The sequence below is a fragment of the Solanum verrucosum genome, unplaced genomic scaffold (genome assembly GCF_900185275.1).
Source record: "Solanum verrucosum unplaced genomic scaffold, falcon-dt-bn FXZP01000234.1, whole genome shotgun sequence".
Taxonomy (NCBI): domain Eukaryota; kingdom Viridiplantae; phylum Streptophyta; class Magnoliopsida; order Solanales; family Solanaceae; genus Solanum; species Solanum verrucosum.
Window position 1 is genome coordinate 1,468,370 of NW_026020440.1, and position 18,465 is coordinate 1,486,834.

Consider the following 18,465-nt stretch of genomic DNA (forward strand, 5'->3'; position numbering starts at 1 on the left):
CGAGAAGAATCTTTTTTTGAACATTGGAGTTAAAAATTGATCAATATTCGTCCATCTCTATTTTCGATCACTCCGATTGAACAAACATCACCACTCATTCAACATACTTTCGATTTTTCTTCATCGCGAATTTCAAAATAAATTATTGATGTCCATTTATTTTCACAAAAATCTCAAAATAAATAGAGAATAACGGATGATATGAGAATGAATTTGAGCCGAAAATTTTTATTTTTGTTATGTTCGTTATCAATGGAGAAATTGATGGCTGCTGACAGGGTTCACAGGGTAAAGGAAGAAGAAAGGTCAAAGGGTTAGGTGGGGGAGATTTTATTTTTTAGTCCTTTTTGTGATTATTAAATAAAGTCGGGAAAGTATTTTTCATTTTTTAAAATTGAAAAATTATATTTTATTGCTAGACTGGGTCCATGTGCATGTGTCGGAATTTTATTTGTGCTTGTTTTAAGACAATGCGTGTGAATTACACGCAGAACATTTTTTTTAAAAGTTTTCATTTCATGTTCAATAAATACATATCAACTTTAAAAGGACGTTGATGACTTAAACCTACTAATTATAATATTCATATATTAATGGATATATAATTAAATAATTTTGAAATATAAATTATTAATATCAAAAATAAAATAAAGAAAATAATCCTTGTTACAAACATATTTATACTATATAATGAGGATGTTAGCTGACCTTATTAGTAAGAATTCAATCCCACATTGTAATCTCGTTTCTATTTCGTCTTCCCTACCCCCATTATTTTTTATTTTTTTTTATAGTGAATGTTTATTTGGTAGATTTCTTTAAAAAAAAGTCAATTTGCCCCCTTAATAAAGAGGTTTCCTTATCATAAAAAATCTCTCGATTACTAATCTTTTAAAGAAATAAGAAGTTTTCTCTCTACTTTCTCTTTCTCGTTTTTAACTGGAGAAAGAGAAGTAAAAATCTACTGTACTTTTATTTTTTCTAGAGTAACTTGCAGTAAAAGTGGACTTACTAACCCAACTGGCCACGTCCCATCACGTCCCATTTTTTTGTGAAAAAGGTTTATATTTTTCTCCTTTTTTTACGGTCAAAATAGAACTTTTCATATCTATATAATATAATAAATATAATAAATAATATAGTACTATTTGTTTATTAGTAGAAATTAAATATAAATACTTACTCCAATGATGTTCATACCTTCTCCATTCTTTAATCTGAGTAACAGAATCAGTAGGGGCGTGCGCAAGTTAGCAACGATGAGTTTGACGTCTCATTCTTCTACTTTCCTCCTGCCAAATCTTCCCACCGACGACGGACCTGCTCTAACGTACGCTCTCGTTATCCTTAACCAAAGCCTCCCGAAATTCACTCCTCTGCTTTGGAAGCACGGTAATGGACTTGCGCTCTTCGTTTTTTCAACGTTTTTCGCAGTTTTCTATATTGTTATAGTCTAAATATGGTATATGTGAAGTGGTGGTCTCTTCGTAAAATCGGATATTTTATGTATATATTTGGCGAAGGCTAATTGGTGAAGTTGATTGAATAATAAGTTATTTAGCTTGAGGACTAGGTATCAATTTCCTCTTGATATATTTTTTTTGTACTTTTTTTTAAGTAGTTCATTTGGCCCTGGGATTTGTGTTTTTTTTTTTTTTGCCTAATATGTTGAATATGTTGTTGTGTAGAACAGCAAAGGTTCATATTTGTGCTGACGGTGGAGCGAATAGGGTGTTTGATGAATTGCCTGGCATGTTTCCTCATGAGGAGGCTTCTGAAATTCGTAAGAGGTGAGTTTGAATTTATTGAGTGATTTTTAAGGTTAATGAGTTTTGTAGTGGCTTATTGATTTAATTTGATCTGTTTTTTTTAATGAGTTTTGTAGTAGTTTATTGCTACAAAAGAAATTTTATAAGCTTTGAACTGTTTAGAGAGGAACAACTTCTTTTGTAGAGAAAAAGACTAGACATTGTTCTGTGATTGTGATCTCATGGATCGTTTTCCCTATCAATAATTTCACTCTTTTCTCTTTTCCTTTCTGTGTTTTCAATGTGTGAAATCTGTTTTTGATTCCATTGTTTTCTCCATCTTTTTTCTGTTTGCCTTTGTTGTTGTTGTTGTTTGAATTGTTTGAAATACCTTGCGCAAAGTTTTAGCTCCTAGAGAGATTTTATTCTTAATCTATGTTGCTCAAACTCTCCAAAAATGCACTACTTTGGGAGTATGTGACATGCACCCATAGACATCTTTGAAGAATCCAAGCAAAAATGCAACGAAAAATCAACAAGGGTTATGTTGGAATGGTAACTACTCTTTCATCCTTAATCGGAGGTCTCAAGTTCAAATCCTCTTCGTTATGAAATCGCCTTTGCTAGGGATCGGAGCTTTAGTCTTGGAATTCCAATTCATAATGAACGCATCTATAAAAATAAAAGATGTTCGTCGATTAGTTACGTTTACTACACTTCCTCATGTGCGAGCCTCATTTATTTTTCCTTGGACCAAGATGGACTAAACGAAAGCTTAACTTGGATTTCTACATTAGGGAAGAATATTAGTCACTATTTGAGTTCCCTGCTAGCGCGGATGCTTTGTGCACCGGGTTGCCTTTTTCTAATAGGATTGAACTTTAAATTAGCTAAAACACAATCTGACTATATATAAAAGCATTCATATTTTATCTTTTTGTTTGGCCAAAGCACATTTTCTTTATGTTTGGAAAAGTTTAGTCTGTTATCATAGATAGATTGAATTAGACTAAATCATGATCTTATTGCAGGTACAAGCCATATGCTATAAAAGGAGATATGGATTCAATCAGAACTGATGTTCTTGATTATTATAGAGGCCTGGTAAGTGCTTATGGTGGTCCTGTAGTTGCTCAGCAAATTTCTTTTCGAATGGGATATTTAAAAAAAAAAATTGTGTAGGGATAAGTCTAAAATTTAGAGAACATCTAGTTTTAGAGAAACCCTAGTTTGCCTTAAAGGAAAAATTATTTAGTATTGAAATTAAATGGAGCCTGAATAGTGTGGCTGAAAGGATACAGAGGATTGATGTAGCTGGTCTCAACTAATTTGGGATATGAGACCTAGTTGATTGGTATATATATTTCAAAATTTGTCCCTTAAGACTAGTAGGATTTATCCTACTTTAATTGAATCATCACTTTGGGTTAAATGCTTCCCTCCTGGGAGGATCTCAAAGAATTTGATGTTGAAAATTGCCTTGTATCTTTTTAGAGAAAGGTAACACAGTGAGTCTTTTTTCCATGTGGTGGATCAAATTGGATATATTATGGAGTGGGACACCATGTGACAGGTTACTAGTGTATTATGTGTTAAGGGCTTCCCTGTTGGTCTCAGAGTTAAATGATGCGATAACATTAAATTACAACCCAGTTAGGAAAATCAGAAATCCAAGTAGCTTTTATGTAGTAACAAAATGAAAAACTTTGCTAAATTGTGTGCCAGAGTGAGAAATTTGCTTACAGCACAGTGACAGTCTGGTAGAGAGATGCCTACTTTGTTAACACCATGAAGTTCCCAAATTTATTGTTGAGTTCAAGCTTTTGAGCTGCATAACGACCGTTGTTATACTTTTAGTTACTAGTTTTTGTGTGATGATTACATCAAATGTATGTGCTCTTGTCTAAATGTCTTTCTAGCCTATTAAACAATTATACATGTGCATTTTTCTCATTTTGAATCATGTTAGATCTCCAATTTTGGGGATGATTAGCTAGCTGTCTACATGTGTATTTCATTTTCCAGCATTTCATTACAAAGCATGTTTGAATCACATTTTGAAGATCCAACGATTTGGGAAAAAACATATTTTGAAGATTTGCTTGCTAACCACATGCAGGGAACCATGATAATTGATGAATCTCAAGATCAAGATACTACAGATCTTAATAAATGTGTTACATATATCCGTGACTCACTAAACCCGGAACATCCAAATGTAAGTTAAGCTTTTCAGCATAGCTCTGTAAATTTTCAACCTTTTTCCATTCGTTATAAATATGTGGTATTCTAGTTTATATCTGTTAAAAATGTCATTTCACTATATAGTTTCTCAACCAATATCTCCATCATCTCCTTGTGGATATTTGTGATCTAATTCTTTCGCAGTTATAGTTACTCCAAATAATTAAGATATTATTCTTTTAGAATGGATGCTTGAAATAGTAAAAATTTTGAGCTTTGCCCTAAATGGATCATCATGCAATGTCAAATTTTGGAGTTGACACATTGGGTTTTGGTGATATACATTTTACAGTATGGCATAGTCATTATAAACATGAAAATGTATTAAATGGTGCAATATATATTATATATTTTTTGAGAGTAAATGGAGCAATATATTTGTTGTCTTTTTATTATTATTTTGAGTTCATTACTGCATCTACTGACATTGGAACTATTGTGAAACTTAAAAGTCCAATGCAGTATTACAAGTCAACATATTGACTTGAATATAGGCTTCCATCACTGGAAAGAATGTCCTAATGGAGTTTCAGTGGGATTAACTTTATCTCTGTGTAATTACAGTTGTGTATTCTAGTCACTGGAGCACTTGGGGGAAGGTTTGACCATGAGATGGGAAATATTAATGTCATATGCTGTTTCCCCTCCATGCGGATTATTCTTCTCTCTGATGATAGCCTAATCCAACTTCTTCCAAGTAAGCATCATCACAAGATTCATATACACTCCTCAGTTGAGGGCCCACATTGCGGACTCATACCCATTGGAATGGTTGCCGGAAGAACCAGTACTACGGGTCTCCAATGGAATCTGGGTGAGTAGCTCCATCTACTCTTTCCTTATAAAATTTTATGTGTGGTTTAGATGCCTACCTACTTCATTTTGTTATGGGCTAATGCTTTATGCCCGGAACATCTCTGTTTAGCTATTGGTTCATTTACAAGAGGGATACAATTCTCGCCAGATAGCCAATGCTAACATTTTTTCTGGTAACCAACTTTAGTTTCATTACTTAAGTGATGCTTTACAAACCATCTGAAGGGGGAGTACTTGTTGGACACAGTCCCCTCAAGTACTCCGTCAAAAATACATAAGCTAACATCAAGAGCAATAGAGTCAATCTAACTACCAGAGCCTATAATAACAAGTCATAGGCAGTTATGGATAAAAGTTGTGATCTGTCAACCATCCTCCGAGCTTTGCAACTTTTCCTGCTTTAATATGGATTTCATGGACCACTTGCTTGATCATCATTGTTGTGGACTGTTTCTTGTTTTGGAAAATCCCTGAGTTCCTTTCTCTCCATAAAATATAAACTCCTGCAGCCAGCATCATCCTGTATATCTCAGTTTTGTGACTTCTGCCTTTTGCATATGCTTCAGCTCAAAGTAATTCTTCATTCCACCCCATGGTGGCTCTGTTAATATCAATCCATATTAAGAGTTTTATACCTGAGTTGATATTGTTCAAGCAAAGAGCAGGTGGTTTATAGACTCATTTTCCAGCTCACACAGTGCACATTGTTGTTGTGTTGTCACTCCCCATTTAAATAATCTGTCTCTTGTGTTCAGCCTTCCCAAGGCAGCCAGTTTGAGTATGAAGATCCATCTAGGTAGCCCAAAGTTTTTACGCTCCATCTTCCTCCAAGTTACTTTGTGGAATTGCCCTCTAGGTCTCAACTACATTTACTTGATTGAGGAGGAGAGTGCATCTGCAATATCTCAGCAGCCACAAAGTATCTACTAGCCTTCAGGATATTTTGAATAATCCAAGAAGCTTGCTTAGGTACCTCAACAAAAATATTCCTGTTTCTCCCATAGTAACAATGAAACTGTTTGACTCATAGTTGATGTCGTTGTACTTGTGATTATCTAGTTTTCATGCTTGACTCTGATTTACCTTTACTTGACTTTTATTCAGATAATACCGAAATGAGATTTGGTGGCTTAGTCAGTACATCTAATATTGTGAAAGAAAACATAGTTACAGTGCAATCCGATTCTGACCTCCTATGGACAATTTCTATCAAAAAAGATTGAATGATGCAGTTTGCAGATGACATGATTGAGAGACGATCAACGAAACTTTGTTGGATGAATTGTGGACGCTAACCTCCATTTTCTGAAACAATGGGGTTATTCTTTACTACTTTTTTTTTTCTTTAGGAAAAAAGCATCCCTTTAGTCTATTTTGTGCTGCACAAACAGATCTCTTTGACATCAGGTGCCTGCATTGCAGTAAAGTCTTATGGAAAAAAATAACACGGAGGCTAAGAGTGAGAGTACGCTCATTGTGGGTTGACTTTGATCGTCAACTTCTGCTTATGTGCTATAGGAATTTAGTAGCGCGTTTTCTAATGTTTTGCATACGTTATTCTTTATCCAATGTAATGAAATAAGGAGGAGATTTTACTATTAATTAGTATTATTAGAGAGCATTTATTTATACTTCCACTGTCAAAGTTTAACATTTCGCAGTGATACAATAGTTATAGTATGTCTGCAGTTGGTTGTTGGTTAATACGGAAGAAGATTTTCAATATAAATGAGCAAAAGTGTTCACTCCTTCAATGTCTACGTTTAACTTGCCGCATCAATCACAACGTACAAGTGATCTTTTGAAAGATTGTTTGTAATTGCGTTTATACATCTGCCTGACCCATGTATATCAGCATGCATAAGAAACAATTAATCTATTGTAATCCCACAAATGGGTTGCGAGAGGATGATATATGTGCAAATTTTACCGGCTATGTACTCTTCTCGAATAGGATCTTGGCTCTGTAGTGTCATTGAAGGGACACCCTCGTTCACTGCACCATGACCACCAATCGCCCATAGATCCTTGGCTGAACAAATAACATGTTTAAGAGGAACGACTAAATAAAAGAATTCTTCTTCTTTGACTTTAAGTTCCAACCCTTTAAAAAGTAAAAAAATAAATAAAACATGTATGGTATGGCGTTGCCCGGACTCGAACCATAGATCCTTGGCTGAACAAACAACATGCTTTAAAGGAACGTCTAAATAAAGGATTTTTCTGACTTTCAGTTTCAACCCTTTAAAAAAGTGAAAAGAATAAAAAAATAAAAAATAAAAACTTTAAATGTATATGTCTGGCGTCGCCCGGACTCGAACCGGAGACCTTCAGTGTGTTAGACTGACGTGATAACCAACTACACCACGACACCGTTGTGTCCATTTTGCTCCCAACTATTAACCTATATCTTCAAAAACGGCTTTGTTTTGGCGGCAAGCAAGTGATTTTTCTGAAATCTGAACAGCAATCGAATTGAAACCATAGGGTTTTCGTTTTTTTTCAGAGTGAATCATTCTTGTTTTGTTGAAGCTCCACTAGCGCACATAAATCCCTGAATTTCTCAGCATGAAGTAGTAAACTTAATACCTTACAGTTACCGGCATTTCCCCTACAATCGAGCGAGCGCCATTGAAATGGACGGAGCAGCTTCTTCACCGTCGACTATTAAACCCATAAACAAGAGCGTAGTGCATAGAATTTGTGCGGGTCAAGTTATTCTGGACCTTCCCTCTGCCGTCAAGGAATTGGTTGAGAATAGCTTGGACGCCGGAGCTACCAGCATCGAAGTCTCCCTCAAAGACTATGGTGCTGAATCCTTCCAGGTCATTGATAACGGTTGTGGCATCTCGCCTCAAAATTTCAAGGTGTTTTCCTTTCTGTTTTCTGCTCAATTTCTTTGTGGATGCAAAAAGGTGTGCATGTGGGATAATAACTATAGTTGAGTGATCGACCCTAAGTCTTATTGTTGATTGTTGCAAGTGAAGAAGCTAGTAATATTGTGTGTGTGTGTGTGTAAGCTTTCCATATATATATTTGTATATGTATGTGTAATATGTATGCACAGACAGACACACACACACACACACACACACTTATACATGTGTAATGGGTTTGTAAGCTTTCTCTGTACTACTTTATTTTCAATCAAAGTTGTGTCCATGTGTATATAGATGTGTTAATGTGCACATGTAGACTAATCTCTATTTTCAATAGCCACTTGATGCTAATTTCTACTGTTTGTTTATGTTTCTTCGTTTCTGTTGATTAATTAATTAGTCCATAGTAAATTGGTCTAATTTGTTACTAAGTGGTGTGGGTGTTTTTGTATTGAAGGTACTGGCGCTAAAACATCATACCTCAAAACTATCAGATTTTCCTGATCTTCAGTCATTAGTGACTTTTGGATTTAGAGGGGAGGCTTTGAGTTCACTTTGTACTTTAGGGGATTTGACGGTTGAAACAAGAACGAAGAATGAGCAAATTGCGACACACTTGACTTTTGATCATTCGGGCCTTCTGATAGCTGAAAGGAACACAGCTCGCCAAGTTGGTACCACTGTCACTGTTAAGAAGTTGTTCTCTACTTTACCGGTGAGAAGTAAAGAGTTCCACCGCAACATCCGGAAGGAATATGGAAAGCTTATAACATTGCTGAATGTATGATCCCTTTAGTCTGTATTATCTTACTCGTGTTTGGCTAGTGATTTCTTAAGATGGTTTGATTGTAATGAATCTTAAGAATTGAGATGGGAATGTCAACTGGTGCTGTCAAATCTATAGGGCTCTTTGTGATGATATAATCCAATTCAGTTCAAGTTGGTTCGAACTTCAAGCATCAATTTGTGTTACAGTAGCTATCTTGTTCTTTGTCCTTTTGGAGGAAATTGTTTTCTAAATTTAGAAATTTGTTGATCACTATTGCTACCTAAAGGAAAAAGAAAGAGGTAAAAACGAGAATTTCTTCACCATATTGAAATTTTCATTTTATGATTCTACTTGGAGTATCTCGGTTATGAATATATCACCTAAAAGACACTGTTGCACATGAATTTGTAAGTCATAGCAGTTATGCTGTATTGGTGCTGTAGTGTCTTGTAGGAGATTCTTTAATATCTGTTAATTCATTTTTTATTCAATTGGAAAAGCTTAAAGTAAGTTGGAAACCTACCTGACTGAATTTGAGCCCCTTTATAAACTCAAGCATTACAAGGGGTGAAAAATACAAAATCTTCCTAGGAAAGTGAGGTTTCTATCTAAATTGTAGTTGGCGCAAATTGTGGACCAATATGTAGAGAATCATACTTTTATGTAGGCTCTCCACTTTTTTTTTTGGGTATACTTTTTGTATAGGGGAGATTTCCCTCTTTAATGAAATTGATTAACTTCCTCAAAAAATATTTTTGCTTCTGGTGATTCTGAATTGCATTGTGCTATAGTTAGGTGACCTTATCATCCATGTTAGACTGCTTTATAATTTGTTCTTGTCAAGATTCTTAATCTTAAGTGAGTATATGCATGGTTTCTGCTGAAGAAGTATTTTAATGCTTTTGTTGTTTAAGTTATTTAGTTTCCTTTTCTTTTGTTGGTTGCACTTCTAGGCCTATGCTCTTATTTCTAAGGGAGTCAGACTAGTTTGTACCAACTCAGCTCTAAAAAATGCAAAATCTGTAGTTCTGAAGACTCAGGGAAGTGGATCTCTGAAAGATAACATTATAACAGTATTTGGTATGAGTACCTTTACTTGTCTGGAGCCTCTGAAAGTATGTATGTCCGATGGTTGCACTGTTGAAGGATTCATTTCCAAGTCTGGCTATGGTAGTGGACGCAACTTAGGAGATCGACAATATTTTTTTGTGAATGGACGGCCGGTGGATATGCCAAAAGTTGGCAAGCTTGTCAATGAGTTGTATAGAGGTGCAAACTCTCGGCAATATCCCATTGCAATCATGAATTTTGCGATCCCACCAAGAGAATTTGATGTCAATGTAACTCCAGATAAAAGAAAAATATTTTTGTCTGACGAAAGGTCCATATTGCACTCTTTGAGAGAAGCTTTAGAAAAGATATATTCATCTAATCATGCTAGTTATGCTGTTAATAGTTTCCAAGAGGTTGAAGAAAAACATACATCCACTCCTTCCCATCTTGAGGCCTTTCAGTTTCAACCCAAGCAATTACTGTCAGATATCAATGATGCTCAGGAAGGTGACTGCGTTGGAGAACTACATAAAGACGGTCATTTTCTCAAAAAAGCCCAGGAATTAAAAGATATGTCTGTCACAGAGGTGATGCTAAATGAGGGAAACAGGTCAACAGAGAAAGACTTCAGTCTTCGATTCCATGGAAAAAAGAAAGACAATAACAGTTCCAGAAGTTCCCTGCAAGAGGTCGGTGGTCTGCCTACTGCTATAACCGACAGACATGCACTCACCCCATGCTCAAAAGATAAAAGCTGTATTGATAATGCACGTTATGTCGATCGTGCAAGCATTGTCCAGTCATCACTCACCAAATTTGTTACGGTAAATAAGAGAAAGCACGAGAGTTTGAGTACTACATTATCTGAGGTACCTATCCTGAGAAATGGATCGACTGTCCACCCATCAGGAGAAGACAATACTTTGAAGAATATTGCATCTTTAAGATCTCCAGATAATCCAGTTAAGGCTGATAAGTGTGATGAAGTGACCATTAATGACTCTGGATCTTCCGAGATCTCAAAGATAGACAGATTTCTTCATCAAATGAAGCACTCAAGAATGGGTAGAGTCCTTGATCAAACAAATGATTTTTCTCTACCTGGAAATAGTATACAAAATGGAAGATTTGAACAGGTAAGATAAATTTAATAGAAATCACCTTTATGAACGGTTTTACTCTCCTTGCTTTGTTGTTCAGTTGAATTTGATAAGGAATGATAGTTGCCATTGAAAATTTCAATTCGTTCTCTATACTATTTTGGTCAGTCCTTTTAGGTTTGAACCATTTCATTTTCAGGAGCATGAAGTTCAAATGAATGAATTATGTGTAACTGAACCAGTGCCTCTTGATTCTACTTGCAACAACATCCATGATGTGTCAGAAAATATGGTAGATGCTTCTTCTTCTGAACAGCCTGCTAGTCTGACTCTGGATGCTCCTAAGGCTTCATCTAATTCAGAGATTGCTTCAACATTGCAATTTAGTGTGAAAGAACTTATATCAAGAAGGAACCGGAGGCTGTCAAGATTGCACCTCCTTAATCATACATCTCAAAGAATGAAAACAAAGAGGTACACGTGGTAATTTCTATTGGCTTGGCAGAAAGAGCTTTTGGTCTTTGAATTAGTTAATAAAAGTTCTATAATGTTTTCTGAAGGGATTATGCTGCAGCAACCCTGGAGCTCTCCGGATCAGAAAATGAAGAGGCGAAGGCAAAGGCATTGATTGATGCTACCAATGAGTTGGAGAGACTTTTCAAGAAAGAAGATTTTACTAGAATGAAGGTCCAAACTCGTCCATTTATTAGCATTCCAAATCAAACCTGTTTTATGATTTTGATTTGCCAATAATTTTATTTCCTGATTCTGGCTGGAAGGTAAGATTGTCTTAGGATCTCCTTGGGGATTCTTTTCTTTTATCCCTACCCCTATCTTAATAGACCTTGTCTCTAATCCAAAATTTTTAGTTTTCTGATTTTTGTTGGCATGTGAGTTTTACTCTTAGATCGTCTGTAGTTGGTTTGGTTGAGGATCTTGTGGTACTGGAGATGTTCCGATGCTTCATTATCTTTTTCCAGTCAACAATACTTATAAACTCCCCAGTGAAATTCTTAGCATTCTTTGGTCCCAAATTGAATTTGTCCTCCTACTTCTGTGTGATAAATATTGACATCTACTTCTTTAAAGGTACACTTTGATTGTACCTTATATACCCACTTCTTCTTTTTGAGAAATGCCTTATATACCCACTTTAACTGAACTTCTCCACTTCTTAATGCAACTTTTTCTTTTCTCTTTTATGAAGTTCAGTCTGAACATGTTCCTCATTTAACGCTTGATAATACTCATTCTCAGCTATTCTTTTGAGACTATCCAATTCATGACATGACAGGAGTCACTATTTGCATTGTGATTTTTTTAACTGCAGCATTTTTATGTTCTCTTCTTTACTCTCCTTACACCATGAAACCTTAGTATTCTGACTTAAAATATTGTTGTGAGAAATATAGGAAAAGAATATTATTGAATTGTTGTTGTTTACATTATTACATTGAGACCCTATTTATAGACCCTAGAGTACAATCCTTTACCAAGTAGGATACTATTTAGTATTCCTATTTCTATTTCTATTCCTATTCCTGTTCTAATAGGATTGTATAAACTTATTCTTATTCTAATAGGATTGTATAAACCTATTCCTATTCTAATAGGATTGTATAAACCTATTCCTATTCTAACACTCCCCCTCAAGCTAGTGCATACAATTCATGTACCTAGCTTGTTACAAATGTAATTAACACGAGGACCGATGAGGGGCTTGGTGAGATATCTGCAAGTTGATCACTCGACTTCACAAATTTGACAATCAATCTCAATGGGCTTGGTCTTCTCATGAAATACTGAATTTGATGCATAATGCCGATAAAACAGAGAGTGATAAAATTACAGTGTTGAACTTCCCAAACCAAGCTTGCAAAAACTATTTCAGACCATAGAGTGACTTACGTAATCAACATACAAGGCTACTAAACTCCCCCTGAGCAACAAATTAGGTGGTTGCTCCATATAGACTTCTTCACAATGCAACGGTCGCCGGAAGTGCTCAAAATCTAGTATAAAGTGTATGGATCATGTTGGAATCAATAGACGTGTCAATATTTAACAAGAAAGTCACCGAAAAATTGGCCGGAACATGCTTATATGCCGGAGTATTGATTTGATGGATAAAAGTGGTCACAATCTAAGAAATAAAATTATATGGGTAGGGTTGGAATGATGTCACGACCCAACTAGAAAATAGAAATTATATAGGATAGTTCGAATTGATGGAATGACCCCCATTGAAAAAGAGAAATAATATGGGTAGGGTCGGAATGATGGCACAACCCTAATGAAAAAGAGAAATTATATAGGTATGGTTGGAATGATGGCACAACCCTACGCAAATCAGATTTGGGGAGTCACCGGAAAGACGAATGGAACTATGCAAATCAAATCTGAGGAGTCACTAAAAAGACATGATGCTATGCAACTCAGATATGAGAAAGTAGTTCGGTAAAATCCACGGTACTACACAAATTAATTATGAAAAGTAGTCCGGAGAGATGCACGGTGCTACGCAAATAAGATATGCAAAAAAAGGTAGTCACCGGAAGGATGTCACGGTGCTACACAAATTATATATGAAAAAGTAGTCACTGGAATGATGGCACAGTGCTACACAAATTAAATATGAAAAAGTAGTCACCGGAATGATGACACGGTGCTACAAAAATTAGATATAAAAAAGTAGTCACTGAAAAGATGGCACGGTGCTACAAGTTAGATATAAGAAAGTAGTCACCGGAATGATGGCACAGTGCTTAAATAAATCAAATATGAGAAAATAGTCACCGGAAAGATACATGGTGACCCAACTTTTGCTAACATAATTGTTGGCCAGACGGGCGGCATATATGAGTAATAGCCGCCCGCCGGCAGCGGAATCACTTTGATCGTTTACCAAGATCGTAGAGGCTCTGATACCATGTGAGAAATATAGGAAAAGAATATTATTGAATTGTTGTTGTTTACATTATTACATTGAGACCCTATTTATAGACCCTAGAATACAATCCTTTACCAAGTAGGATACTATTTAGTATTCCTATTTCTATTTCTATTCCTATTCCTGTTCTAATAGGATTGTATAAACTTATTCTTATTCTAATAGGATTGTATAAACCTATTCCTATTCTAATAGGATTGTATAAACCTATTCCTATTCTAACAATTGTGACAGATTCTTTAGTCCATAATAAGTGATTTTTCTCGTCCTCTCTTGGATATGCCGATATAAACTCACTCTTTTGAACTTCTGAGTATTTCCAGAGCTGAATTTGTGCTATACATCTGCAATATGTGAGTTTTATTTGTATGCTATTTGGTTGTCATACTTCTAATGCTAAATTTAGTCAAGCACTAGTTTATTTACATGCAATTGGTAATTTACTTCTTGTCCATGTTTAGTTTTGTCATCAGCAGTTTCAGCAGAAATGTAGAGTTGTGTGTGTTTGGTATGGAGGAAAATGTTTTTCAATTTTCTCATGTTTCATTGGTCAAAATTTTGGAAACATTTTTCTCTGGGAAAACAAGTTCCTTGAAATGAGGAAAATGACTTCCCTAGAGGAAGCAGGGAAAGCATTCCATAAGTGACATTCCACACTATTTTACGAATATCCACCCTCCAGAACACCCCACCCATAATCCCATAGCTCCCATCCCAACCACCCCTAGCCTCCCATGCCAATACCAATAGTGTATGCCTAAATTTTATGCAATTTCTTTTGCAATAATATTTTTCTGCTTATTTACCAAACACAAGAAAATAAGTAAGAATTCCACTTACTTTCCAGAAAAACAAAATTCCTTCATAACAAACATACTCCTTGTATCAGCTTTCGAAAATTCTCAACTTCTATTTTTGTTCTGCAGGTGATTGGGCAATTCAATCTTGGATTCATTATAGGCAGGTTGGATCAAGACCTTTTTATCGTTGATCAGGTATCATTCCTTTGTTGTTGTGTACTGATCTGTCTGTAGTCAATAGTAAACTAATCTTTCATTTTATTTTGGTTTTTGAAAGTTGCTTATGTGATTTGCATTGGACTCTCTCTCTCTCTCTCTCTCTCTCTCTCTCCCTCCCTCTCTCTCTCTCATTTTGCTTTGGTTGGTCAGCATGCCGCAGACGAGAAGTATAATTTTGAGCGCCTGTCGCAATCAACTATCTTGAATCAGCAACCTTTACTTCGGTGAGGGTCTTCATTCTCCTGCTATGTGCTTTGTCTAAGGTTTTTTGAATTTATTATGTATCAAGATAGGTGCAAACTGCAAATTAGCTGGAAAGTGAAATGTTTTGTTAAGGTAAATCTATACTGATGTTACTTAATTCGATCAAAAGAATAAAGGGAATACCTCCTCTTTTTCCTTCTAAATAAGTTAACACACAGCAAAAAAGAGTAACATAATTGTTAAAAGCAAGGATTAGGAGAAGACTTAAGTTTTGCGCCTTTAACATGTGTTTGGTTTCATATTGATTTGTATGGGATTTGAGCTACTTTTACTCCAAGTGACTAAGTCAAATCCCATCTTGACCTTAGAGTAGTTGTTACTGGTTTGAGTTGGTGCAGCAAGTGCTGAATGATTTTATGATTATCTCGGCTTTTACCTTTCTCCTGTAGCGTGGGGAAGTCATGAGATGTTAAAACCAAGAAAAACTAAGAGATTATTAAAATTCTCTTCCTGGTGCCAAATGGCTAGAGGCTGATTTTGTTGATGTATGTCTTAAATTGGCCCATATAGATGCTAGGTCAAAATTAAAGTCCTTGTGATTCAATTTTCTCCATGTTTATCTAGGGCGAGAACTTAAGATCTAACTGGTCCTATTTTTTATCATCTAAAAATGATAAATTAGCATTTCAATTGGCCTCTCAAAATTGAGTACATAACCCTCAATTTCATTTTGGAAGGAAGGCTCAAGACTCTTATCTCTATTATTGGTCATGCAAGTTCTCTATATGACATACTCCATTGATATGGTGATCAATTTAGAGTCATGCAATCTGTTTGAACATTGCATGTTTATAAGTTATTAATGCATGATAATTAATTGCTGTGATTACAGAACCCTTATCTTTCTCCCATATCAGATGTTTTCTTCTTCTGGTGATACGGGTGAGTTGTGGGTGTGTTGTGGGTGTAAATAATATCAGTTATCTATGAAGGTGTGAGGCTATTAGAATTGTTGTGGATTGGACTACTATTGTTAGGTAGACACATTCCAGAATTTTTGTGCATTTTGCTATCGTTATGTAAACATATTTAATGAACCAAAAACGTGGAAAATTGAAGGGGTGATGAAGTTATAATATTTCTCTTCTGCATTACGCGAGAATTTTGTTCCTGGCTTTAAGTTTATTCTTTTTCTTTCTTAAATTTAGGCCCTTGAAGTTGGAACTATCTCCTGAAGAAGAAATAGTTATTTCCATCCACAGTGATACTTTCAGGTGCTTGAGAATCCTTTTTGTTCTTGTTTATTGTGAATTCTCTTATTGACATTTCTTTTCATTATTTGGTTTGTTTCTTCTTATATTCAACTTATGAGGTTAAGATGACATATTTTCAACCTTTGCATGTTTTTCTTAACCTTATCGATCTATTTGTGAAGTCAAAATCATGACTGCACTGATTCTTAAGCCAATCATTTAGTTGTCAGTGTTGGTAGTCCTTTACTTTCTATGATAATTAGTTGTCTGATGTTATGATTATCGTCTCTTCCTATTCTTTGCACCCCTCACTCACATTAATACACTTCTGAGATGTCTGTTGTCTTCACTTTTTTTTTTCTTTCCCCAACCCCCCCCCCAAAAAAAAAAAGAAGGAATAATTATGGGGGCATTCCGAGAATTGAACTCCTGTTGTCTTCACACTTTCACCAAAGTAGTCTATAAAATGTGAAGAATTTGGAGAACTGTACTTTTGGTTCTTTTTCTATATTATAGATTTAACTTCATTGTTTTTTCTGTTATCATGCCGTTAAAGTATGAAATGAGATAGCTGCCGCCCTCTTCTGCCTTAGTGCCCCTATACCAGCTTTGTAACCCCTAGCTAGTATGTCCTCCTCCCCCCTTACCGATGGATCCCTGTGTTCTAAACCTCATCAACCCCCCCACCCCCTTACCGATAGATCCCTGTGTTCTAAACCTCATCAACCCCAACCCCCCCCCCCCCCCTTACCGATAGATCCCTGTGTTCTAAACCTCATCAACCCCCCCCCCCCCCCCCCTAGCCCCCTGCAATCACCCTCCCCTAGGAAAGATTGAGCTATGACTACTCTCCGAACTCCCAGATTCCACCATCTTAAGTTCTTAACATTGGAAAAGCAATAGAAAGTAAAATCCTGTATACTCTCCATGGTGAATAAGGAAACCCGAAAAAAGGAGAGCAGAACATTTCAACTGAGAAAAGGAGTAAAAAAAGTCTGTTAAGGTTTAGTCAAATAGAAGTGCCAAAAACAAATAAACAGGTTCTTTATCTGCTTAATCAAATACTTTGACAACAAAATAAAATTAGCTCGTAATATAGTAGCAAGTGCAGTCTACAAAAACATCTTGCCATCTTGCACTTTTTCTGTTTGATGAACTACTAGTCTTATTAGCTTTAAACTATTTGGTAACATGTGTACTCTCTTAGATTGATGACTATATCATTTCTATCTTTGGCTTCACAGGAAAAATGGATTTCTCTTGGAAGAGGATCTGTGTGCTCCTCCAGGGCATCGTTTTAAGCTAAAAGCAGTTCCCTTCAGCAAAAATCTAACTTTTGGAATTGCAGGTAATCAGTCACTCAGATGCATTCCATATTTCTACAAACTTGAAGGTCCATAGGACATAGGTCATTGTTTCATCTTTGGGTCGCTACTTCAGAAATGACCACACAAGTTGCTAATCGTTGATTCAGGTCATCTACAAGTAGGTAGTTAGAGTCGGTATATCAGATCTGAACGTGATAAGATAGCTAGAGAAAAGCCTCATAGAAAAATAACTAAAGAGAAAACTTCATTATGTGGAATGCGCTTTGCATTACTGGACAAATTTCCCTTTGGTCATTCTATTGGTGGTTAGTTGGGCGGATGTGAGCTACAGAATGTAAGGGAGGATAAGTCGTGTTAACTCTTGCATCTGCACTGCTTTATTGCATTAAGGATCTTTGACTCGTATATTTTCATTTTGCTTTATTGTTCTTGCAGATGTGAAAGAACTCATTTCCATTCTTGCCGATAGTGAGGAAGAATGTTCCATAATGGGTGCTTATAAGAATGATACAGCCGATTCCTTGTGTCCTCCTAGAGTTCGTGCAATGTTGGCATCGCGTGCGTGCAAATCATCTGTTGTTATTGGAGATCCACTTGGAAGAAATGAGATGCAAAAGGTATTTTTGTTCATTTTTCTGTGTTCTTGGATGTATATTCATATCATATGGTATCTGAGATTTCATCCTCTCTACTTGGTACTTCAGCAATTGTCTAGTTTAATGTAGAATTTCTGCAGCCTCTGGCTTGCTTTATGATCCGAGTTTCTTTGTTTCAGATACTTGATAATCTCTCACGCCTCAAGTCTCCGTGGAATTGTCCACATGGTAGACCAACAATGCGTCACTTGGTTGATCTGAGGACTGTACATAGAAGATTAAATGCGGATGAAACCACCTTATGAACTCCAGTTGGCAACATCACCTAACTGAATCGAAGCAGGACTTCTTTTTGTAAATTATTAGACACCTGTAGATTAAAACTGCATTTTGTCTATGGAAATAGAATTATTATATGATTCATTGTGGTTAATTTAACATTCTTGTTTTCTGTTCGTGACATTTGTGCTATGCTCTAACCCTCCTTCCATCCACGGAGCTGAGCC

General features: G+C 35.9%; 2 protein-coding genes and 1 non-coding gene across 4 annotated transcripts; 2 read left to right on the plus strand and 1 right to left on the minus strand.

Moving 5' to 3' along the window:
• Positions 1-1,169: 1,169 nt before the first annotated feature.
• Positions 1,170-6,409, plus strand: LOC125808219 (thiamine pyrophosphokinase 2). 2 transcript variants are annotated; one of them, XM_049487943.1, is made up of 6 exons: positions 1,170-1,392; positions 1,694-1,790; positions 2,780-2,852; positions 3,868-3,966; positions 4,557-4,806; positions 5,913-6,409. In XM_049487943.1, exons 1-6 carry the CDS (start codon positions 1,188-1,190, stop codon positions 6,029-6,031), a joined length of 843 nt encoding a protein of 280 aa, XP_049343900.1. In that variant the 5' UTR covers positions 1,170-1,187; the 3' UTR covers positions 6,032-6,409. The 2 variants fall into 2 exon arrangements, with proteins under 2 accessions (XP_049343900.1, XP_049343901.1); XM_049487944.1 differs by having other exon boundaries at positions 1,201-1,392; positions 1,689-1,790.
• Positions 6,410-7,108: 699 nt separating this feature from the next.
• TRNAV-AAC (transfer RNA valine (anticodon AAC)) lies at positions 7,109-7,182 on the minus strand. The gene has a single exon. It is a non-coding gene; the product is annotated as a tRNA-Val (tRNA).
• A 177-nt stretch (positions 7,183-7,359) lies between these two features.
• On the plus strand, positions 7,360-18,350 carry LOC125808208 (DNA mismatch repair protein PMS1). Its single transcript, XM_049487929.1, has 11 exons — positions 7,360-7,675; positions 8,145-8,468; positions 9,410-10,645; positions 10,809-11,083; positions 11,170-11,296; positions 14,486-14,554; positions 14,729-14,802; positions 15,991-16,056; positions 17,280-17,383; positions 17,799-17,980; positions 18,139-18,350. Exons 1-11 carry the CDS (start codon positions 7,445-7,447, stop codon positions 18,262-18,264), a joined length of 2,814 nt encoding a protein of 937 aa, XP_049343886.1. The 5' UTR covers positions 7,360-7,444; the 3' UTR covers positions 18,265-18,350.
• The last annotated feature ends 115 nt before the right edge of the window (positions 18,351-18,465 follow it).

What these genes read in the sequence shown, in the direction of transcription:
- LOC125808219 (XM_049487943.1), top strand. Translation starts at nt 1,188, where the DNA reads ATGATGTTCATACCTTCTCCATTCTTTAATCTGAGTAACAGAATCAGT. An exon ending in GCTTCTGAAATTCGTAAGAG is followed by an intron (nt 1,791 to 2,779) that starts GTGAGTTTGAAT and finishes ATCTTATTGCAG; the next exon opens with GTACAAGCCATATGCTATAA. An exon ending in GGGTCTCCAATGGAATCTGG is followed by an intron (nt 4,807 to 5,912) that starts GTGAGTAGCTCC and finishes ACTTTTATTCAG; the next exon opens with ATAATACCGAAATGAGATTT.
- LOC125808208 (XM_049487929.1), top strand. Translation starts at nt 7,445, where the DNA reads ATGGACGGAGCAGCTTCTTCACCGTCGACTATTAAACCCATAAACAAG. An exon ending in ATCCACAGTGATACTTTCAG is followed by an intron (nt 16,057 to 17,279) that starts GTGCTTGAGAAT and finishes TTGGCTTCACAG; the next exon opens with GAAAAATGGATTTCTCTTGG. An exon ending in TCTAACTTTTGGAATTGCAG is followed by an intron (nt 17,384 to 17,798) that starts GTAATCAGTCAC and finishes TTGTTCTTGCAG; the next exon opens with ATGTGAAAGAACTCATTTCC.